Source organism: Enoplosus armatus, assembly GCF_043641665.1.
Source record: "Enoplosus armatus isolate fEnoArm2 chromosome 2 unlocalized genomic scaffold, fEnoArm2.hap1 SUPER_2_unloc_1, whole genome shotgun sequence".
Classification (NCBI taxonomy): Eukaryota; Metazoa; Chordata; class Actinopteri; order Centrarchiformes; family Enoplosidae; genus Enoplosus; species Enoplosus armatus.
This window is the reverse complement of record NW_027261181.1, coordinates 57,501-81,151: the sequence shown is the minus strand read 5'-3', so window position 1 is coordinate 81,151 and position 23,651 is coordinate 57,501. Positions and strand designations below refer to the sequence as shown.

At 42.6% G+C, this 23,651-nt stretch overlaps 3 protein-coding genes across 3 annotated transcripts in view; all 3 read left to right on the top strand.

Annotated features, from left to right (window-relative positions):
- The first annotated feature begins 5,878 nt into the window (after nt 1-5,878).
- Nucleotides 5,879-16,700, top strand: LOC139307083 (procollagen galactosyltransferase 1-like). The gene is made up of 12 exons (XM_070930967.1): nt 5,879-6,096; nt 9,471-9,581; nt 9,666-9,783; nt 10,463-10,597; nt 11,825-12,029; nt 12,146-12,265; nt 12,768-12,844; nt 12,930-13,036; nt 13,459-13,591; nt 14,085-14,212; nt 15,501-15,707; nt 15,808-16,700. Exons 1-12 carry the CDS (start codon nt 5,879-5,881, stop codon nt 16,076-16,078), a joined length of 1,830 nt encoding a protein of 609 aa, XP_070787068.1. The 3' UTR covers nt 16,079-16,700.
- A 3,576-nt stretch (nt 16,701-20,276) lies between these two features.
- Nucleotides 20,277-21,258, top strand: LOC139307097 (nucleoredoxin-like protein 1). Its single transcript, XM_070930979.1, has 3 exons — nt 20,277-20,596; nt 20,710-20,799; nt 20,883-21,258. Exons 1-3 carry the CDS (start codon nt 20,361-20,363, stop codon nt 21,256-21,258), a joined length of 702 nt encoding a protein of 233 aa, XP_070787080.1. The 5' UTR covers nt 20,277-20,360.
- A 2,054-nt stretch (nt 21,259-23,312) lies between these two features.
- The window catches only part of LOC139307096 (nucleoredoxin-like protein 1), a 1,216-nt gene continuing 877 nt past the window's right edge, over nt 23,313-23,651 (top strand). The window contains exon 1 of the mRNA XM_070930978.1: nt 23,313-23,548. Coding sequence (XP_070787079.1) covers nt 23,313-23,548 — 236 coding nt within the window. The remainder of the gene's footprint in view (nt 23,549-23,651) is intronic.

The window sequence follows — 23,651 nt, the reverse complement described above, 5'->3', positions numbered from 1 at the left end:
TTCATGTACTGTTCACCAGGCCTGAGTTACGTAGAATGGATCCAGTTTCATCGGCCTTAAACATTTTGAGCCAGAGGACATGTAGAGCAGATCAGCTTTGACAGGCGAATCATATTTCACTGAATCACATGCTCTAAAGTGAAACGAAAGACATAATCTAACTTGCAACCGGTCAGGTGGTACAGGGTTAACATGTAGCTTTGTGGACTGACTCACATGGTCTTGTTACTATTAACAGTGTTACCGTCTCAACCTTCGATGTGTACAGTGATGTTACCGTGATGCCATGTCATTAATAATGTCTACAAATATTCCTGCATACGTTTCACATCTACGACGATACTTGTCCACGCACCATTAATCAAAGACATGACCCACATGTACACTGATACCCGTGAACATGGCTTCAAAGCGCTCAACTGTTACATGCATGATTGTGTGCATGTATTGTCTGATAGTTTGGCTGATGTGACCAAACACCTGAGCAGCAGGCTCTCACACACTCACTGAGACAAGATGTAACACATCACGCTACAGCAGCTGTCTCTGCATGTGTGTTTGCATGTATTTCCTATCATGTTTTTTTGTGGAGCTCTCTGCTCCATCTCCCTCTGTGCCTGCTGTCTCCTCTCCTTCTCCACTCCAATACTCCTGAGTCCTGAGTGTTGCCTCCCTCTCCTCTTATGTGGTGACGTTTGGTCAAGTTAAAGGCTTCACGTCGTTGCTCTTAAAAAATGATTCACTAGTTGCAGCACACAGTTTTCCCTCTCGACTGTGCAGCTCTGTCATCAGTTTACTCAATTACTCAAAAACAGCTGATTCTGGGTTGCGCCACTTAACATTAGTCACATCAGGCCCAGAAAATGGATACGGAGTCTAAAGTGATGAGAGGGTGATGTACAATAATTCTCTCCATTTTTCTTAAGTCAGTGTCAGTTCATGTCATGTGACTGTGATCGTCATATAGATGAAATTCTGGGAAAAACCCTCGCTCTCTCTGGAATACCATTCCTCTTCCTGACTCAATTGTTTAAAGGTCCCATATCATGCAAAGCTACTCCAGTGGAGTCCCAGAATAAAAATATAGAGCTGAAATGAGAACAATATGGACCTTTAACATTGCTGCAAATAAACTACAACATGAGGGCATCAGGGGGTTAGTTGTTGTTTTGCCGCGTTTGTCTCAAGTGTTGACTGTCAACATAAATCAGTTTTATTGAGTCTAACATAGTGAAATGACGTGCGCATAAAGGAAGAGGTGGAGAGAGAGTGATCAAAAGGGTGAGGATATACAACTGCAGGGATAAAGGGATCACACACACACACACACACACACACACACACACACACACATTTTGGTACAAATTAAAGGACAAAAACAACACATTCCCACAGTCTGTGTTTTGATGATAGAGGTGGGGAGGGCAGTCTATCACGTTAAGTTTGGTGGAGATCTGGTGACTGTGAAGGACACAGCGTATGATTCACGTCAGATTCATCACTCATCAAGTCATTCAATGACCTTGTGCACTGTGTGGATAATTTCTCCGCTCACTTCTCACAGGATTTTACGTTGCGTACGGTGCTAAATTGCTGAAATCCAGTCTTTCCCTCTGTGGACGAACAGAGCACATTGACATCACGGAGACGTTGGCTCCTCTCTATCGATATCACCTCAGCTCAATTCTACTGACCCACATGAGGAACAAACACGTGGAGCCCGGCGGACCCCGCCCCCTGATTCAGCATCCTGTGAGAGAATCTCAAATATTTCAGAGACGGCAAGCTAAAACATGACAAACAAGCTTTCTTAACAAACTTGGACCCTGTGCTCCAGGATGTTGTTGTGCATGTTGGGACTGTGTTGGAGGGTACTTTGCCTCAATACCTGGATGGGATCTGGACACATCACCACCTACAGGTCACCCACAATTTGGCAGTCGAGAGTCATGATTCAGGTACAAATCCAAGAGCCATCTGGACCCCGACCTACATCTGGTTCTTCTCCTGTAGCCTGATCAAGCATCTGTGTGTGTGTGTGGTTGGATGTGACTTTGAATGCTCCAGGTATTTGAAGGTGGTTGGGGGTGTAAGACAGAGTTGGTGCTTTCTGGCTGTCATATCTGCACCTCCACACAAGAGCATCGTGAGTTAGTGGAGGACGGATGTGGCGACACATCAAAGGTATGCTTTTAGTCTGCAGCTGCTATCTATTGTCTATAGGCAGTCCGAATGTGGACATTGTTGCTATGGTTCTATTTTATTCAGACAAACACACTTTAATGTGTTAATGTCTGTGCTTTTGTGTGCATGCACGCCTCGGGTAGATCAGGTGGTAAACTGGCGTGTTGGGATTGCGACACAGCATTTCCTGTCTTCATACAGCGGCCTTACAGTGCCCCACTGTGTCTGGCCGCTGGATCACACCAGGAGCAGACCCTGTGGGCCAACACACTACGAGCTGCAACGCAACATCAGAGCTCTGGTATAGTTCGCTTATCACTGTTCCCAATCATGAGCCAGACAAAATATCCACACGCTTCAAAGCCTCTTTTAAAGTTGGTTTTACCCCGTCCACTCCCATTGTCATTGTTGTCTGTTAGCACTCTAGTGTGAAGAGTCACCAGAATCCAGGGCCTTCTTAGATGCTGTGTCTTCTTTGAAGAAGCTCAGAGGAAACTGTCAAACAGGGGTTCATGCAATGGGCAGAGGGGAAGAGGTGAGCAATCATCAGACAATATCACCCTCTAAATCTCTCTAAATGTCTCTGTACATTTTAAACCATGCAGACAAAAGGTTTGGTATTTTCACCTGTTTGTGTTGTGTGCAGTCGTGTTGTCATTTGCTGCCTTCTTTTCCTGTTATCTGAGCTTTGTTGCCAGTCTTATATCTCCCATCTTTCTTCTTCTTCTGTCTCTCGTTGCCCTTCAGGTGCTGGTAAGCATGGTGATGGAGGAAGTGATGTCTTACCTCAAGGAGCAAGTATTTCCCAGGATTACTGTACAACACAGCAGGAGGAGGAAAGCCTGGATAGGAGTTAGTGAAAAGGACAAATAATACATTTAAAATATATTTAGGCTTAAGGCATCGCTCACACGCTCTCAGGTGTGTGTGTGTTTGTGTCTGTGAAGTGCGAAGATGTCAAATGAGACTGTGTTGTTCATCTTGGTCCATTTCTTCTCGCCTTAGAGGACATGTGTGAGCCGATGTTACATTTTCCCCTACACGCGATCCTCCCGAAGCTCAACCGTACTCTGCAGGAAGTGGCCACACCCACCTGCGACTGATTTGCTTCTGCCTGGCAGTACTTCCTGGAGACGTGATGGCATTGTAGACCTGGGATCAAAAAACACATCATTGAAAGATATCAAAAAAGAGGTGCAGGGACGCAAGTCAAAACCGTCCTTGTGATTGTTTTGACCCGCTTTCCTTTATGGCTTTCAAGATGCTAATTTTGATGTCCACATTTTACATCTAATTTTTGCTATTTTCTTTCTTCTTTCTTCTTTGCTATAAGTACCTGATACTTCCAGCTCTTCAAGCCTCTTTAATCCTTCAAATAAATAATGTGAAAAGGAGCATTGGCAAAAGTGTGTGAATGACTGTTAGACTTATAGATGGTAGCTGAGGTTTTTCTTCACGTCTTGCACAAAGTAACAGCAGAAGGGGGATCTTTGATTAAAATGTCCCTCAGGCGACAGGAGAGGTGTTTTTATAGTTTCTTTAGACCACTTCGTGACTTGACTGGCAGCTATGCAACTGTATAATTATGTGATGGAATGTGTACAAAGCCTGAGGCATGAAATATTTTAATCGAGGCTCATGTCATGTTTCTTTTAAAATACTAATAATTATTATTGTGACTAATGTAGGAAAATACATGTGGATACCGAATTAACCATCTTCTACTATACCAGTGTGGAATATATCATCTGTTCAGCATATTTACACAAAATCGACACTCTGATCAAACTGGCAGCTCATTCACAACACACAGCACTGAACATAAGATGTCTCTATCTTAGGTGCTGACACCTCTGAGTGGCCTCGGACCAGATGATGCCAGGATGTGGCAGTGCCTAGACAGGCTGGAGTTGAGCTCAGAGGGGCGTACGTGGCTCCAGGAGACATGGGGGGTCCACAGTGGAACCTGGAGACCTTTGGTTCTCAAAGCTCAGAACGCTCTCCTCAAAGTAATTTAACAAACATGTTTGTGTATGCACTAAATTAAGGTAGAGGCTAGCATTTTTTAAAATGTACCATGCTGTCTCTCACGTCCCTCCGCTCTTCTTTCCCTCCCAGGTGGTTGATGTGTGTGCTTTGACGTGCTGGAGGTTGGTCTTTCGATATCCATGTCTGTCTTTTGACTCCCCCCAGCTCACGGCGGTGCTGTGTCGGGTCAAAGAGAGAGTGGTCAAGGTGTGTAACAGGGCAGGCTTGGGAAAAAACACACTTCTCTTGAACTGCAAACCAAATACGCACGTCTCTGTCAGTCTCACACACATACAATGCAAACATACGCAGCACCTGGATTCAGAACCGTTGGCTCTTCGATCTCAATTGATTCTGGAGGTGATCCTGCAGATCACACTGCCGGTATTTACACATGCTGTGGGTGAGCAGGTATGCGTCTTTACATCTTTATGTTTTTATCTGCCTTATTTTGTTCTTCACTTGAAGGCCAACCGCCCTTGATTTTAGGATCAGTCTCGATACGATGCCACGGTGAACTCAGAACAAGCCCTCTTCATCCACCCTGACGCCATCTTCCACTCCATCCACTCCATCCGAGACAACCTGACCTCTTATATCCAGTCAGGTGCAGCGTGTGAAGTCTCATTAGTATTTCAACTATTGTACCATTTGTTTGGTGGTGTCAAGGTTATATAAATCCGCTAACAGCTGTGTATGTTTTTTTCCCTGCAGTGATGAGGTACTCCCTGCCACAGCAGTTCATGCCTCTCCCTGTCAGTGCAGCAACCCCCGCAGCTCCAGCTCTAGTATACATATATATATATATATATATATATATATATATATAGCGAAATTGGTTTAGCCTAATCGACAGGCATTTGAACTCTAAATTGTACCATTAATTTAAAACTTAATTTTTGACTTTGTACTGTTACTTTTTACTTAGATAAAGTTGGTTGTAAGAAGTCACGTTTGAAAAGCTTTTAAGTGTATGTATTTCACATGAGTGAGTCGTCCATTTAACTTCCAGGATGCAGCAAAGCAGTGGTTCCCAACCTGGGGGAAAATCTCACAAGATGATTAAAGGGATGGGAAAAAAAACATTTGACACGCAACATTTTGTTTATTTGCTTTATGTATATTTGACCTCTTATTGTCTCTAAGATCCTGCATATGAAACAGTGATTTGGTTGGACTGCTCGCACTTCTTGTCACAAGGGATCACAAGTAGTAAGTAAGTAACCAGAGCTGTGGAGTAGACTTTCACCAGTGTCTGAGGAAGACAGGCCTGCAGTATATTGAACACATGGACACGCCCATATCGCTTCCTATCGGCTTCCTACAGCTGGATCTGTTCTTAAAGGGGAGGGCAACATATTGCAGAAGGGGGCCTGAAAGTCTGCTTAGCCTCGTCGGATACAATAATTATTTGTATGAAATGTGATTAATCCTAAACCCAAACCTGACAGAATATGACATGATTCATTTTCACCATGTAAATGAGGCACAGAAAGGAGGACCTACGACGGTCTTGTGAGAACAGCGAGTTCCCCTTAAACCAGTCCAGACCTGCCCTTTAACGCAGCCAGCTCCTCCGCCATGTATCCACTGTCGGCACAACACAACAGCGGGACCCTCAGCCTCTTCATCCTCCGCGTCACCAGCTGGTTTTCTCTCCCCTGCCATGCCCCGGGTCACCTCGCTGCTGCCTGCCCTGCTGTTCGTTCTCCTGCCGGGCCCGAGCCGGGGATATTTCCCCGAGGAGCGCTGGAGCCCAGAGTCTCCGCTCCTCGCTCCCCGGGTCGTCATCGAGCTGGCCTGCCGCAACTCGGCGCACTCTCTGCCGCTGTTCCTCGGCACCATCGAGCGCCTCAACTACCCGAAGGACCGCATTGCGCTGTGGTGAGTGTCATCGCTGGAAACCATAATAGTTAAAAGAACAACACAGGATGTCAGACTATATTGTGTCAAAACTTTTAGAAGTATTTTAGGGACATTAAATTGGCAATAAAGTACCATAAAGTGTGATTCGCCGTCAGTGTGAGCTCATCAGGGGGGGCACCGGAGACACGTCAAGCCCGTTCATAGGGGAAAACTCCGGTGAGTTTTGGCCAGATGTGGCCGCTGTGTTAATAAGAAGATATAAGGAAACGCACGACGGCGTTATTTCCACTGTCAACAAATGAAACAGGCGGTGAAATTAGTGACAGTTAAAGCAGCGTGGCTCTAAAGTACATGCGCCGGGCTGCTGCATGGACGTGGCCCCGGCAGCGGAGCACGGAGGGCGGGCTGCGCCAGGAGACTCGTGCCCATGAAAAGTTCCATTCAGTCACAGATCTTCTCTCTCATCGACCCTATACCCCCCCCCCCCCCCCTCCTCTGTCCGCCCTCTACCCCTCCCTCTCGTTTTCTTCCCCCACCCTTTTCCCCTTCCACACATTCGTCTTGCAGACTCGACTGGAAACAAAACCAGTATTGTTGTATGAAAAAAAAGTTTTAAAATTGACACCTGAGCTGTCAAAATGTTGAACAATCCACTACAACAAACTGTGTCCTCGAAGCTGTCTATTAAACGTCTCTGCAGGACTTGTCTTCCTTTACCTCAGCCTGTTGTTCTGTCACCCAGCCCCCAGTCTCCAGCTCTGCTCACTTCCTCCTCTCATTTTGATCTGGGGCCAGTGGATCTGTTTTGGAAGATTATGCCAGTCTTTTCATCAGCATTCAGACCTGACAGGTTAGATTATAATTCTTGGAAACCCAGTGGCTCAGGAAAGCCAATAGCCTCAAGCAGAGTTGTGTTTAATGTGACTTTGGATTAAAATGAAACATCATTCACTCCTTTGAGTTGATTGTTTGACCCAAGAGGGTGCCGTGCCTGCATGAGAGTGGATGTTGAGTTAAACTTTTTCAGTGGGAGCTAGATTCAAGTGTCCGTGTGTCTCTTTAAACAAACCAGCCTGGATGTCGAGCCGTTCTCCTTGTATCCGAGCCAGAGTCTAACTATGCCCATGTGGCAGCCGGAGCTCAGTTTTCTGCATGGTTGCTTTGATCTACAACATATCTCTTCCCTCAGTAGAAGAACAGATATGAAAAGTTTTGAAATGCAGCGTGAAAGACATAAACTGAGCTGGTAGCCGACCACCTGTCGATACCTGCAGCCTGACAGGTTTAAGATGGAGTACTTGGCAAGCGGCACCATAGACACGCATGCATATGTACTGCTTAATGGTGTGTATGTGTGTGTGTGTGTGTGCTTTGCAGGGACATGCAGGATGGATAATATCAATCCATAAATAATCTGCTTTCATCAGTCTGCCTCTTTCTCAGCTCTCTCTTATCCTTTAGGCATGGCTCTATCGCTGGCATGCAAGCAATCCCAAATATTTACTCTCCATAAACCCTTTTTTATTCTCTATCTCTGCTCGTTCAGAACCTCTCAGCAGTCAGAGAGGGAAAAGTAGACAGATGCTGAGAGAGAGGAGGAGGAGGAAAAGAAGAAGATGGATCTGTGAGTCGGTCACATGTAGGTGCTGGGGCAGCACTGCTGTGTTAAAACACCACAGACAGACGGGAAACTAAAACCTGCAGCACGCCGACTGTCACTCACTGCACGACAGGGCCGGGAGCAAATCCATTTCTCTCATATTTACACATTCTTTCCCTCTCCCTCGCTTTGTCTGCGTCTCTGCCCCTCACTGACACTCACTGAGATTTGTTATGATAACACAGACGGCAGACGAATGCCGCTCCTCCCCTTCTCAGGCCCGACTGTCTGGCTTTGTTCTTCTTTGTCCACGCTTGACATTAGTGATGTGCAACTAATAGTGCGCTAATGACAACACAGCCCTCAGAGAGTGAAAGCCAGAGCAGAGATGCTTAATAAATAAATATTACATACATTTTAGATATAGAAATCAACGTTGTGTAGGATTTGATTATATAGAGAATATCTGAAATGATGTGTTTTTCCAGGTTCCTTTTTAAAGCTGCAGTAATCAGCATTTTCATATATGTAAAAATTACAATGTGTAAACACTGTAAAAAACATATTAACACTGTCCCACAGTCATTTGTCAGTGTTGTGATTTCAAGCCCCAAACAGCCAAAAAAAAAAACAATGAATTGCAGATTTAAGAGACAGTCAAGAGACATTTGAGTGTTTTAGCTCAAATAAATAAACAGTGAATCATTCTACATGCTCATCATGTTCATGTTGCAAATTCTTTCTTGGTGTTTTCTAAGGCACCAACAGTGATCCCCATAGTATATCTTCATGTGTTGATATCAGTTTATTGTTTTGAAACCGGGTTATTTTCATTATTAATTAATCTCTCAAATAATCTCTCGGATTAAAGCGGTTAATTGTTTAGTCTACAGTTTTCCGCGGCCCAAGGGAGCATCTACAAATTGCTTGTTTTGTCCGACCAGTGGTCCAATATTTAAAGCTACTGAGTTTATACATTTTAAAAGCAGCCAGTTCTCACATTTGAGAAGCTGTAAGATTCAAATGTTTTGCATATTTGCTTGATAAATGACTTAAACTGTTAATTCCTTATTGAGACTGTTGTCGCTTTATTCTTTAAATTTTTTATTCTTTAAAATGTTTATTTATTCTTTAAGTCAATCCACTGACGAATTAGATGACTAATCGTTTTAGCATTATTGTGACATAACACAGTATTTGAGTTTGTAAATATCATTCTGCTAACTATTTATTATTTAATGTATGAACCAAAATGTATGATATCAGGATACATATCTTTGGATCAGACCTATTCCAGCACCGAGTACCAAACTGATACCTGTGTTTTTTTTCCCTAATTTAAAATCTCTTTATGCATGAAGCTGATTCATTCTTAACGTGTAAGGTAGCATGAGCATTTAACTACACATCACTTCTTACTATAAGTGGAAGCATTATTAATGTGTGACTGCAATAAGTGAATGGAGTGGACCAGAAAACAATGCAGCTCCTGCTGTGAGAATGCAGAGTGACAGAATAATAACTCCTGGCAAATATTAATATGCACAGGGATTTCTGTGGTGCTCAAAAGTCTGCTTTATTAAGATGTTGTTGTGTTGGGCCTTGACATCTTAATAAGGTCTGCATCAGGACCTATTTTATCCATGTATCTTCCTCTAAGCCTGTGGATCACTGAGACGAATATCTTCCAACGTTGGTGATACCGCTGATAAAGGTGCACTCCTCACTCACTCACTTTCTGTCTCTCTCTCTTTCTGTCTGTCCGTCTCTGCTGTCTGTCATCATTCCACAGGGTGGCGACAGATCACAACATCGACAACACTACAGCCATCCTCAGAGACTGGCTCATCAAGGTGCAGAATTACTATCACTATGTGGAGTGGAGACCTGACGATGAACCCAGGTACTGAGTGTGTGTGTGTGTGTGAGTTTAGCATGTGTGTGTAATAAGTACATTACTTAATGGGTCTGTCCGTGCATGTCTCAGTGCCTTTGAAGACGAGGTGGGACCTAAGCACTGGAATAATCTCCGTTATGAACATGTAATGAAGCTCCGCCAGGCAGCGCTGGAGACCGCCCGCGAGATCTGGGCCGACTACCTCCTGGTATGTTATCATCCACTCAGCAGCTTCATGAGCCTCTTCTTATTATGCGCTCTCAGTGATGTCTCTGACTCTGGGTCAGATGCTTGAGGGGAAGTAAGTAAGCTGATTCATGGCACTCAACTCCTTAAATACCCCCACATCCATCGTCGACACCAGCTTTTAGCTGCTCAGGGTAACAGGGTAAAAACTAAAAATGTGGATGAGAAAGCATAGCGCAACTTTTTTACATAGAAAGGAAAAGGCCTTAAAGTGACAAAATCAATGACTAATAAATAAAGCCACGTTTTGCACTAATAGACATTTTCAGTGACTACTTAATAATGCAGGTTTATTTAATGTTTTAATTTCTATTTAGTCTTAAAATCAAATGCTGAGAAGGAAAGTGTTTTTGTATTTGTTAAAAGCTGACAACTGTCACACTCTCCCAGAGATCATCTCAAAATAATGCAAATGCTAAAGATGTGAAGGAGAAAAGAGTACAGAGCAGCCTGCTGCAAATACAAGTGCAGTCTGTTGGTACGGCATGTTTAAATGATGGGCTGTGCGATAAAATGGAGGCAGCTGGCGCTGCTCTGTGACCGAACCATGTTGCTGTGGCTCAATCAATCATTCAGTGGCAGCAGGTGACGTTTTTTTGTGTGATTGTTGTCGATGTTGTGCCCTTCTCTTCCGTCTGCAGGTGGCTGACTGTGACAACCTGCTCACCAATCCGGATGCGTTGTGGAAACTGATGAGGGAGAACAAGACTATTGTAGCGCCAATGCTGGAGTCCAGAGCTGCGTACTCCAACTTCTGGTGCGGCATGACTTCACAGGTACTGCAGATGTTTAGTTTCTATACTGTTAACCACTGTAGAACAACTTTAGGTACACCTCACAGTTCCTTCAGTTCCTTTAAGGATATTTTGAAATATAGTGACATTAGAAATCAGATTAAACATTTGAAATAGTTGAGGTCACTCACTAAAGTTACCACATCCAGTCAGATACTTTGTTAGTCCCTCTAAGACAACTATTGAGCATGGGCTTGAAATAATGAACTGCGTGTTAGTACAGCTCTAGAAAAAACATTGTTACATGAAAACACATAATAAAGTTTCCACCAGCATCCTGTTTCACTCTAACACACAAACTGAACCAACAGACTGTAAAAATGATTTATCAAGTGTAGCCTCTTCATAATATCTCTATAAAAACCTCTTGAGCAAATAATGCAATCTAGATAAAGTCTAGTGAATGTGAAATGCCACTTTTCATGCAGTCCTGCTGAATAATAAAGTGCATCTCCTGCCACTTTCATAACACAGAAATATGATCTGATATAACATAATATTTAGCTCTGGTTACTGCTGACATTATAACACACCACTGCTGTTTGTGTTGCTGATAATACTTACTCAAAACTATGGACAACAGTGTCTTTTCATTGATGTATGTCTCATAGCTCATTACATTTAAATATTAGACAGTGTGGAAGTGAAATATTTTTGTAAAATGCAGACACTCTGTGGTCTTTGCAGTTATGCCAACGTTATTTTGACTAATAAAGCGTGCACATCTGATGTGTCAGGCATTACATATTTATATATCTTGGATACAGCTTTTACTTCTTTTTAAATCAAAGTAGTCATAGGGGCATTGTCTGTCCTCCAGCACAAAATAAACCAGCTCCAACCAAGAGCCTGCTTCTCTGATTCCTGCACATTTTCCTCAAAGGCAGTTAATGGGCCTGTAGCCAAAAGGCAATAAGTAATGTCTGTCGGTGTCCTTTCTTAGAAACCAGTATTACACAGTCTCAGTCACTTAATTGTTTTTATTTCTACAATAACAAATGTTTTTTTTTTTTTTTTACATTACAGTAGTAAACTAAAAAGTTGCAGATTTGTCTTTTTGTAAAGAGTATTTTTGTTTTTGACTCGTAGACTTTCGGCAGCCAATTTTCTCAATCAAGTGACATTTTGAATTTTTTATTTCATGAGGAATCAAGTTGGACACAAGAAAATTGTGTGGAAGCGTACAGTGTTTGTGTGCAATCCCTACAGGGTTACTATAAACGCACACCAGCCTACATGCCTATCCGGAAGCAGGAGCGTCGCGGCTGTTTCGCTGTGCCGATGGTCCACTCCACCTACCTTGTGGACCTACAGAAAGAGGCCTCCCGTCAGCTGGCTTTTTATCCACCACACCCGGAGTACAGCTGGGCCCTGGATGATGTCATCGTCTTTGCCTACTCAGCCCGCATGGCAGGTGAGACAAATGCGACAGACGTAGACTTGTTACCTGGAGGGCTTGCTAAATGTCATTCTAGGCATCTTTTGTACGTATTTATAAGCATGTTTGTTCCTCTCATTTTATCTTCTCAGATGTGCAGATGTACGTGTGCAACAAAGAAACTTACGGGTATTTCCCAGTTCCAATGCGTTCCCACGCTACCTTGGAGGATGAGGTGGAGAGCTTCTTGCATACTCAGCTTGAGGTCATGGGTGAGTCAAGAGGTCAAAGTGCTTTCGGAGAGACCAGAAGGATTTCTTTGTGTTCAGTTTTAGCAAAGGGTTGTGAGTTTGCTTGTGATGCACTTAAACAGACACAAGGCTGTGATTACACCACCATGTCTTTGTACAATGGAAGTTTGTTGGTTTCAATTGAGTTGTAGTTACTCCACCTTTATTCACTTCACTTTGCCACAACATTATATTCTACTGTATATATACTGCCCTCTTTGTACAGCATGACTGTATACATTATAGGTGAGGTAACACCAATAGGATGGGCTGTGAAACCAACATAATGAATACTAATAATAATGAAATGGTCATCTTTATACATATACTCCTCTTGCTAAAGTCTAGCGTGTAAAATCAAAGCTAAAATTAAACTATTATTTTTGGGAGCTCCCTGGAAATCTCCTGAGGACCTCTGAGCATCCCTGGACCACATTTTGGGAACCCCTGTTCCAACATATTCCCATTTTTGTTTTTTTTAAAGTGAAAAATCCTCCATTGGAGCCCTCCAGCTTCCTGGCTCTTCCTCCCAAGCAGCTTGACAAGATGGGCTTTGACGAGGTACACACACTCAACCCGCGTACACACATAAAAACACGCACAATAACGAGCACGTGTGTGAGGTTTTGCATTTGTGTGCATCCAGGTGTTTATGATCAATCTGGTGCGGAGATCTGACCGTCGCGAGCGAATGCTAAGAACTCTGTACGAGCAGGAGCTCAGCTGTAAGGTTGTTGCTGCTGTGGATGGCAAGTACGTTTCTCATCTTCTTCCTCCCCCCACTGCCTGTGTTCTTCCTGACTCGTGCCGCTGCGACATGCGGTGCAGATTGATGTAGAGAGGCTGGGCTGACACAAACAACCAGGGGAAGAGTAGTGGCTGCATGCTGTCATTGAAAGATTCCCTGAACCACATGATCTTAACTCGTCTGTGAGGAAAATGTAACTCTAATCTTTATGTCATTAGGTTGTGTCATGTTTTACTGATTTGTTATGTTTCTACTATTACCTGATTTTAAAAGACTGTCTTAACACCTGCATGGCTTATGTTATATTTGTGTCGTACATTTTTATTCAAGCCTTTGCTTCTCATTTTCACACATCACATCACATCCATCTACCTCATTTCTTGTTTCCATCACTAATCTCTTTGTTTATAACTTCTCTTTCCCTCAGAGCTCTGAACAAGACTGATATAGAGTCTATGGGGATTAAGATGCTGCCGGGATACAAAGACCCTTATCATGGTCGACCTCTCACCAAGGGTGAATTGGGTTGTTTCCTCTCTCATTACAACGTCTGGAAGGAGGTGAGACGCTCGGCCAGGCCTCTGGGTCTGCCTGTACATGGTAGATAATGTTTATTACTGAAGAACACAGTGACTCAGTTTGTGTGAGGAAAGGCAGCTCGGTGAGCTTATTTGATTTATGTTTCAATAAATGTACTGCCTTTTGTGAAATAAAGTTTTTGAGCACCTTGCTGCAACCTGTCGATGGTTATATGTTTTCATGCCCACAGTTTAGTTCAGCATCATATCACAAAATAAAATGCACTTATAGATAGTGAGACAGATAGATACTGTGTATAAGAGCAGTTTTAAAAATGTGGTACTTTTACAGTTTAACTGCACTATTGCTTTTTAAAAAGTGTAATAAATTTGAACAAAGGACTCCAGATACCAGTGAAGGATTTAAGAAACTTTTCCATCACATTAATGCTTATGCCAGCTGACTATCATCTCAGCAGCACTGCAGTGCGCTAAATTGATGTGTATGTGTTTCTGTGCGTGTATTTGTGTGTAGATAGTAGATCGTGGTCTGCAGACCTCCCTGGTCATCGAGGACGACCTCCGCTTCGAGGTGTTCTTCAAACGACGCCTGCAGACGCTGCTGCAGGAGGTGACGACACACAAGCTGGACTGGGATCTCATGTGAGTGATGCTTCAACAAACAGAAGGAAAACATGATGTAGGAAACAGAGGGGATTATTGTCCCCCTACAGTGAAATCCGTCCAGCTGTCACACATGGTATCTCAGACACCACTGATCAGATGCTGAAAACATATAATGCATCTTAGCATCACACTGCTGAGCTGCTGCAGCATTTTCACATTCAGAGATCGATCACAGTCATAGAATATCACGCTGGGAGGAGTTATAACAGGAAGTTCATTTTCTGCATAGACAATGTCACGTGACTGACAGCACTTCCAAAGCTTGTATGGGCACGAAAGTCTCCCAGCTGAATCATTTGTACAGAAATGAGCAACTGCGGTAGAAAATATGTTTTGTTTTGTTTTTGTTCATAAAAGGTCAAAGGTACATAAAAATGTGAGGAAAGAACTACAACTCCAGAGGAGCGTTTCGATAAAAAACATCCAATCTCTGAGCTTAAAATTCTGCACCACTGAGGCTAAAGATGATATTATATATGTTTTAATATGTTTAAATGTTCCCAGCTGCAGTGAAGTGTTTTGAATTTGCTACAACTCTGATTTTCCTCTTTGATTGGCATCTTTCCATAGCAACAGTGACAGAGACTCGTGGATCTTGTACTACTGAGAGCCATCCACCATAGAAAACTGACTGAAAACACATGATGTCTCTGAGTCAAAGTTGAAATCATTCAAACTGATGGCTGTAACCTTAAAGTTATAGTATTGTAACATTATCCAGTGTTTCTATGTTGAATCATACTGAGGATATCATAAAAACAAAACTCTCCCAAATGGGAATTTACACTGAGAAAATACTTCCAGAACCAGCTCCTCCTCTCACTTTGCAACTGAATTTCTGGTCAAAACAAAATGATTTGTTACTGAATGACTGGAGGAAAGGGTGACTCCATCATATATGGGGAATTACATTTTTATTGTTGGTGATTTTTGCTGTTGGTCACTAACTGGACAGGAGGTTAATTTATGGAAGTGAAGAAAGCCATGCTGCATCTCATTTGTGGAACAGGCTTATATAAAATTAGATGGTACAACACAGCTAATATGGTAGCTTCCTGCAATTTGCACTCTCCAGGTTCACCAAGGTTGAAGTCTACGTGAAAGCACCGCACAAATTCACTTTGCATTCATGAGTGTATCCACTGACCGCATCGGTTCTGTTGAAATGAATTGATTTCGGTCTGTTATAAATGCTGGTGTAAGTGGGCTCCATGTTTAGTGCTTGTGATATTTACAGTCTCGCCTATCTTAAATACTCATACAGTTACATCGGGCGGAAGCGAATGCAAGTGGACCACCCAGAGACGTCTGTACCGAATGTCCACAATCTGGTGGAGGCAGACTACTCCTACTGGACACTAGGCTACATGTTGTCATTACAAGGAGCCCAGAAGCTCCTCATGGCCGAACCTCTGAGGAAGATGCTACCTGTCGACGAGTTCCTCCCTGCCATGTACAACAAACATCCAGTGTGAGTACAACCTATCGTCTTCTTTCTGTCTCTTCTTTTTGATTCTGTCCTGTAGCGCTCTTGTTAATCTAATCACGTCTCCGCTCCTCTCACTCATCAGTTCAGAGTACATGGACCACTTTGAGAGTCGGGACCTGCGTGCGTTTTCTGCCGAGCCGCTTCTGGTGTATCCAACCCATTACACAGGAGACGCGGGCTACATCAGCGACACGGAAACATCGGTGGTCTGGGACAACGAGACCGTCAAAACCGACTGGGACAGGGCCAAGTCGAGGAAAACCCAGGAGCAGGGGGAGCTGAGCTTTGAGGCCCAGAACTCTGACGTACTGCAGTCTGAGCTGGAGAACTGGAGCGCACGGGACGAGCTGTGATGTAGAGGAGAGGACACGAGGAGGAGCCACAGGGAGAACATCCAGAGATAAGGATGCGGGAGGATAGAACAAAGCTGTGATAGTGGGGGGAAATGGATAAGATGGAGGGAATATAACAGAATGCAGGAGAAGAGGGAAGAAAAGCAGAGTAGATGGACACAGGGCTGGTGAGGGACAAATGCTTTTGCTTGTACATTTCTCTTTCCACTATTTGATCTTTCTCTAATGAGAGGAGGTTAGATGTAGAGTTAACTCTTGAAGAGTCAGCTAGCAGCTTTTGTTTTATTTATTATCCAACGCACATCCCTATATCCCAATAGTTTTAAAGAACATTTAGCCCACTAAATTGGATAAATTTAGACTTATCCCAAACCTCAATTATACATACTGCCCCCCCCCCCATTAAGGTTGTTAATTAATAACCTTGTGTATTTTTTCACTCATGAATGTATCAGTGTTTTCTTTTATTTACTGTCAAACCTTTTTACAGTTTGACTGCAACAGTGTATTGGCTTTGTGTTTTAGTGCGTTCCCCCTCACTACATATTGCAGTTTTAACCCAAACTTGCAGATTTTGTTGCATTTTGTTTGTTGAAGATCAGAAAAACAAATGAATATAGATTTTTAGTAACTTTTTATGTTTTGTCTCTTTGTCTTTTTTTAACCAAAGAATGAATAAAAACTTTTATAAAGAAAGGCTTGTTTGGTTGCGTTGCTCTCTGCTGAATTTTGCTTAGTACTGACATTGCAAAAGTTATGGGATCATTTCTAGCCAGAGCTACAGTGGCTGAAACATCAAAATACACTCTGCACTTTTTTGGCACACAGCAGTGTTACTTCAGCACAAACATGAACATCCCACAACCCAGTTGAGACATTTATTTTAATTAGTGCCTGCTGGTGTTTGCCTGCCCTGCCAGTACATAATGGTCAGTTTGGGTTGCAGCAGACCGCCATTACTCCTCCTCCTCCTAACTGTGGTCACACAGACGGGCCCTTACTGTTAACCTGTGAAGCATGACCCTGCTACACTGACCATTTCACGACATTTGCATCCAATACAATACAATAGAGTTTGTTATTGAATTAGAATTGGTTAAAGAAATTATATTTAAGATTATTTTATTAAAAACATGTCTGTGTGTGTTCATTCTCTGTACAGGATGGACTGTGTGTACAATAGTTTTTATATATATATATATATTAATACCACTTTTTTCTGCATGTCTGTCTAAAGCCACACCTACTGCCACTCACTGCCAATGTTTAGCTGGTCATATTTACCAAGCCCACCATTAGCTTAGCATGTTAGTATGTTAACATTTACTAGTTAGCACTAAAGTACAGCTGAAGATGATGGGAATGTCATTGTATTTTGGACAAATTGAAATTTCGACCTAATTACACTGCTGGATGAAAAGTTAACAGATCACCAAAGTTATAACATTTGATCCAGAAATTGAAATTGAATTTAATGGCCATCCATTTAATAGTAGTTGTTCAAACATTTCAGTCTTGTCAGAAGTGGTGGACTGACTGACCGTGTTGTGTGCGGTTGTGTGTGTTTGCTCACATGTCCACAGTATGTTCGTGTTTATTATGCTACAGGAGGCCCTGTGTGTTTGTGTGTGTGTGTGTGTGTGTGTGTGTGTGTGTGTGTGTGTCCACGTGCAGTGGCACACGTCTGTGTGACTCAGACTAATCCTATTAGATCTCTCTCTCCCCCCACCTCTATATTTACCTCACCCCTCTCTGAGATTAAGCCAGGTATTTTCTGAAAGTGCCTCTGAAGATCAATAGCCACTTTTCTACAGTAGGACCTGCTGGGGTTTACTACAACTAGGCTGGACTCGAACTATTGACTTTCTCAGTTCATTTCCTCGATGCTCCGCATCCTGGCTGTCAAATCATCTTGATAACAGGATGCAAAAGAATCATTATAATGCTCTGAGAGGTAAATGAGTGACACCAGTAATTAATAAGATTACAGCTAGCACCGTTTGGCTGTGAAGGAAAGGTTGAAGCAGGTTAGGAGGCTTCACTTGATGCTAACATTAAAACATGTCTGCCTTTTGTTCTGTTTCCTGTCTGTCTTTCTTTCCACCATTTAACCTACATGTCAGTCCTCTCTTTGCAATCCAATTAGTCCTGTTTCTTCATCCTTCCTTTCCTCCCTCCCTTCTTCTCTTTAAGTAATAAGATTGCTACTGTTGAGCTGGAGTTTTAGTGCCCACAGTGCACACACACACACACACACACACACACACACAGGAGCAACCTCTGCCTCTGAATTACAGCACTGCCACACCTCCAGCTATCTGTAATCTCCCTCAGTAGACCACAGAGTGCAGGGTAAAGAAATTACAGAGAGAAGGGTGAAGAGGCAGTGAAAGGTGTCACTAAAATAACAAACTTCACAGGATTTAAAGACAGAAAGAAAGCAAATCAGAGAAAGAATACAATGGCTTGAAAAAGAGGAGAAATTGGATATATTTTTTTTCCTTGTAGGAGTCCAGGAGTTTCAAGGTGAGGTAAATTACTTGTGGTATATGCAGCTGCCACAGTTTGTACAAAGATTGATGGTCTATTAAATGTGCTACTAACAAAACAAGGCAGGGTAGTAGTATATATCAGGTGTGATCGATCAGCTTCAAAAAGTGAGCCGGATGATTTTGAAATACATTTTCCAAATGTAGGATTTAAGCTCTGACCTTTCTGAGTCTTCCAGTAAATCCGCTTTTTTTTTCAAGTAAGGTGCAATGCTGCTCAATTTCAAACATATTTCTTCTACATCAGCCTTGGAAGTTTCAGTCCAGAGTTGTGGTCTCAAATGGATCTGGCACAGCTCAGAGCCAGAGAGCCAAATCTAATTTGTGAGGTTATCGCTGTCAATTCACAGCCTGCAGCGACTGCTGCGACAGTGAAATACAGGCTGGCCGAGACAGATAAAGCACATTTCTGAGCTGTTAGGCCTGAACTTTATTTCTATGTCTGAAATTTATTTCTTATGTGTTTTTTTGTTTTGAGCCATAAGTCTGCTCTCTTGGAAAACACCTCCCCATAAATGGCTGATTCATCCTGACCAGCTGATCGTGGCGGTTGTATTTACATTAGGATTACATTTGTCTACTATTGTCGCTCACAGGCTGGACGTCTGCAACACAAACATGCACATCAGCTAGTCAATGAGCAACACCACTTAAAGGGAACATCCACCCAAAATGTTGTTAGCTTTTTAAAATATCGAGGTGGTGAGTGCTTCTCTTATTGCTACAGAGAGCTCAACCAATCAGGGTAATCCACTCAGTATCGGTAGTTTGGGTTCGGGAGTCCTGAGCATAAAAAGTGCTTAAGTTTATGATAAATATGGAAGAAATACAAGCTATATATACAGTAAGTGTCACAGTATGTTGGGCCAGAACATACTGGTACAAACGCCAAAGCAGTGGCCAATCAGATCTTTACTTGGAGTGATGGACTCCTACATGAGAATCTGGCGTCACCAGACCAATTCGCAAATGCAAGTTAGTCTGGAACCTCTCGGTTCATTTTTGATTTCCAAGGGGCGTTATCAATGAGTGCAGACCAAAAGGCCTCTGGACGCTACAACCAATCACAGCAACAGAATGTGTGATGTAGTGGTAGGCTGCTAGGCTAGGTAGCTAGTTCCAACATCCAATTGGCCCGACCTGAATCAGGCCGGATGGAAATCTGTCTGAACGCATCTGCCAGAGCAAATAAAACATGAGCTCACAGATTTGTCTGGTCTCCTTGTTATGCCAAAGTTATTGTTGTTGCATCTCTTCCAACCACACCCACACAGTGTTGATGAAGCAATAATAATTAATAACTAAATATGTGTTCTTGCTTATTTAGTCATGAATATTTAATTCCAGAAAGAAACACCTAAGACTTGAATCAACGTGTTAAGGAACTGATAGACCACAATGTAATGTAGCCACAATGTGAATTTTCACAATTTGTAAATAATCCATTTTCCTTCTGCTACAGTGCTTTTGCTACTTCTCTGCCCAAATACATATATAGATCACAGCTGCATGCAACAACTTCACACTCATTCTCTTTGGAATACTGAAAGTCATTCTGGGAAAGAAATAGGAAATCACCATGTGAAGTTTGGATGCAAATGGCATGGATGCAGGCAATGAACTGCTCTAGCCATGATGAAGATGTATATTGTTGCACATATGTTTACAAATCTGTATTTCACAATCCTTTCTCCACAGACGGCTTTTATCTTTCCCCATTCCTTTCTTTCATCATGGTGGACCTGTTCCTGAACCGAGTTCTGGTAGAGAACAACTGGGATCAGGATGAACTCAACACGGAGCGCGAGATTGTCGGGATCCTCGAAAACCGCATCCTGATGCTGTTCTTCGCATCGGCTGAGTGTTACAAGTGCCAGGAGTTCGCGCCTGTTCTGACTGACTTTTTTAAGAGACTGAAAGATCCAGCGTACATCGAATATCCCAAACTGCTCGCGCTCATCTACATCAGGTCTCTATCTATGCTTCTCTTTATCTCTTTGATGCACACATGTGATTGCATGAACTCACATTCACTTTTGTTTTATCATTCATATGATTTCCATTTCCATCTCCTCTCTCCAGCTTGGACCAATCAGAGCAGCAGCAGGGAAGATTCCTCAAAGAGCTGCACAAAAAGGTTCTGTTTCTGGCCTTTGAGGACCCGTACAGGAAGTAGGTGGATGGAGAGAAAAAGAGAGTCTGTGTTTTTGTAAATGTATTTGTATGTTTAACCTGTGAGTGTGTGTGTGTTTCAGAGAACTGCAGGCCATGTTCAAGGTGAGGGACGTACCAACAGTGGTGGTCCTTCGTCCCGACGGATCCGTCCTCTCTCAAAATGCTGTGCAGGACATCCGTCGCTTCGGTTCGGACTGTTTCCGAGACTGGCAGGAATCAGCTGAGCTCGTTGAGAGGAGTTTCATGCTCAATGAGGAGTTCGACAACCTAAATCTGCGCAGCGCCTCTGACCCCGTGAGGAGACTCAAGTACAAGACAGAGGACGATAAGAGAAAAAAGAGATGGTGGAAGTTATGGGGGGAGGGCAAGGATGGAAATGAAGAGGAAACAGAGAAAGATGGAACGTGGGATACAAAGAGGAAGGAGGGAGATAAAGGAACATGGAGGAGAAGATGAAGAGAAACAATCAAGACAAAAAAAACAAATACATAAATATATATATATATAATTGGCAAAGCCTTTTGTGTTGATTGTCTTGCAGCACCTCTACAAGTCCAGCCTCATAAATACTTAAATCCTTGTTACTGATACTGCAGCATTTTACAGGCTCTTTAAGACACACATATTTTCTCTGCCTGTAATGGCATGTACAGCAGAATAAAAAAAAATACACACTGAAAAGAGCTCCTTTGTTGTATTGCCAGAGGTAAAGTATATTGGCATGTAGAAGCGTAACATAACTGTGCTTCCCTGCACAGATCAAACAAAGAGATAGGATTGAGTTTCTCTGTGATATGCTATTATTACTGTTACCACTGCTACATATTGAATATTTTAATGGAGCCTGTATTCTTCTTCTTCTTCTTCTTCTTCTTCTTCTTTTTTCCAAATTATGATCCAGAGTTGAGTCTTATTACTTTGTCAACGAAAGACTGAAGTTGACTAAAGTTATTTTCAAACACAGAAACATTTACGTGTAGAGTAAATGTCTCAAATCATTTCTATAGAAGCATTTAGCCCCCAAATCCCAATTCCACTAATCAATATTTGTGCATTAACAGTGGATCAAATAGCGAGAAAGGGGTTACTCTTGGTGACAAACACTGTGCAGCTCTTTTAGCTTATTGTATTGCAACAAATGTCAAACATACAAGTTTAGCGAATAACTGGTGAAGAAAGTCAAACATCTTGCAGCTAAAGACCTACATATTTTTCCTCAGGAGTTGGTGGAGACCAAAGCAGAGCTAAAAGGAGAGTGAATATTGGACTTTCATCCAGAAACACAACTTTAAATGAATGATAATGTTGCTCTGTGTCTGCTTGATGTGTAAAAAACCAAATGTTTAACCAAACGCTACCTAACACAAGGTGACGATATGTTATGGCTTTGTGTTTTTCAGCCTTTTGTGGAGTTTTTATGCCCCCAAGTGGCCAAAAAAAAAATGCAGCTTAAAACAAAACCTTTGGCGCTGGCGCCTGCTGGTGTTTTAAAATTGAAATGAATATTTTGTCAAGCACAGTGTACATGTTATGTCTTTTAAGCATTATTTTGTAGTTAAACATAAGTTGTGTTGATCTACAAACACAATAAAATTCTCCATTCTGGTAACACAAACTGTGTCTGTATGTCACTGCTGTGGCTTCATGGCTATATTGTGCTTTTCCCAGTGGAGTGAATCAGACTATCACTAACCACATATTCCCTGCGGTTCTGCTCCTCCGTTAGTTACTGAATAATAAAGGTCTCACTGTGGCCCACTTCATTGAGGTCTTTTTGTTTTTGAAGCACGTCTCTCATTCTGTAATCTCTATGCTCTCTCGCTCAGTCACTGCCTTCACACACACACAATCACTGTGAGCACTTCATGTCCCTTGTCCCTCTGTCACCTTGTCTTTCAATCCCTCCCTCCCAGACGGAGGAGGGGAGGTGGAGCACAGAGACACAAAGGAAGAGGGAGTGAGCAGTTACTGCCATCAAGGTGAAGGAGACGCAGTCAATGAGTGAACATGATATGAACTGACAGGCTGGGAACTGATTCAAGTACGAGCCAGGAAGAGTTGAAAAGGAAAGAAAAAACACAATACTTGGAAGGCTGTTTTCTTTTTGGATTTGTGGCCTCAAGGGGAGATAATATTTGTAAGAGGTAAGCAACTGTGAGGATTATCCGGTTTAACGGCAAGCAAGATGGGCTCATATGATTAATGGGAGGTTTGTATGTCTGACTGAGTGGAGTACATACAGTCTAATTTATAGACTTTAGAGTTTATAAACCATACAGTACGCAAGATAAACCTTTTTCAAAGATTCTCATGAGTCTTATGGTTGTTAGGCTGTGCTTTCTTCATGTTGGGCATTGATATGTATGTGAAAAGTACCTGTTTTTGTTTATTTCCTTTCACTATACACTATGTTGTGCATTTTTGATGTTAAACCAATGTATATAAACAGTTTTTTTCATTCCTCCCTGTACCTTCCTAAGCCCCAGTCCTCCTTCCTGCGACACTTCATCATGGTGGACCTGTTCATTGACCGGGTCCTGGTGAAGAACAACAAGGACCAGGATGAGCTGGACACAGAACGTGAGATTGTCATGCGCCTGCAGAACCGCATCCTGTTGCTCTTCTTTGCATCTGCTGCATGTGAGAGCTGCCAGCAGTTTGCTCCCACGCTCACGGACTTCTTCAAACGGTTGACAGATGAATTCTACGTGGATCGCTCCGCTCAGCTGGTTCTCCTGTACATTAGGTACAACACACACACACACACACACACGCACACACACACACACACACACACAGACACACACAGAGACACACAATAAGGTGTTGTTATTCCCAAACCCCCAAAC

Coding starts and splice junctions, on each gene's coding strand:
- LOC139307097 (XM_070930979.1), top strand. CDS start 20,361: ATGGTGGACCTGTTCCTGAACCGAGTTCTGGTAGAGAACAACTGGGAT. Junction 20,597..20,709: donor CTCGCGCTCATCTACATCAG/GTCTCTATCTAT, acceptor TCCTCTCTCCAG/CTTGGACCAATCAGAGCAGC. Junction 20,800..20,882: donor TTTGAGGACCCGTACAGGAA/GTAGGTGGATGG, acceptor TGTGTGTTTCAG/AGAACTGCAGGCCATGTTCA.
- LOC139307083 (XM_070930967.1), top strand. CDS start 5,879: ATGCCCCGGGTCACCTCGCTGCTGCCTGCCCTGCTGTTCGTTCTCCTG. Junction 12,266..12,767: donor TACTCAGCTTGAGGTCATGG/GTGAGTCAAGAG, acceptor TTTTTTTTAAAG/TGAAAAATCCTCCATTGGAG. Junction 14,213..15,500: donor AAGCTGGACTGGGATCTCAT/GTGAGTGATGCT, acceptor ATACTCATACAG/TTACATCGGGCGGAAGCGAA.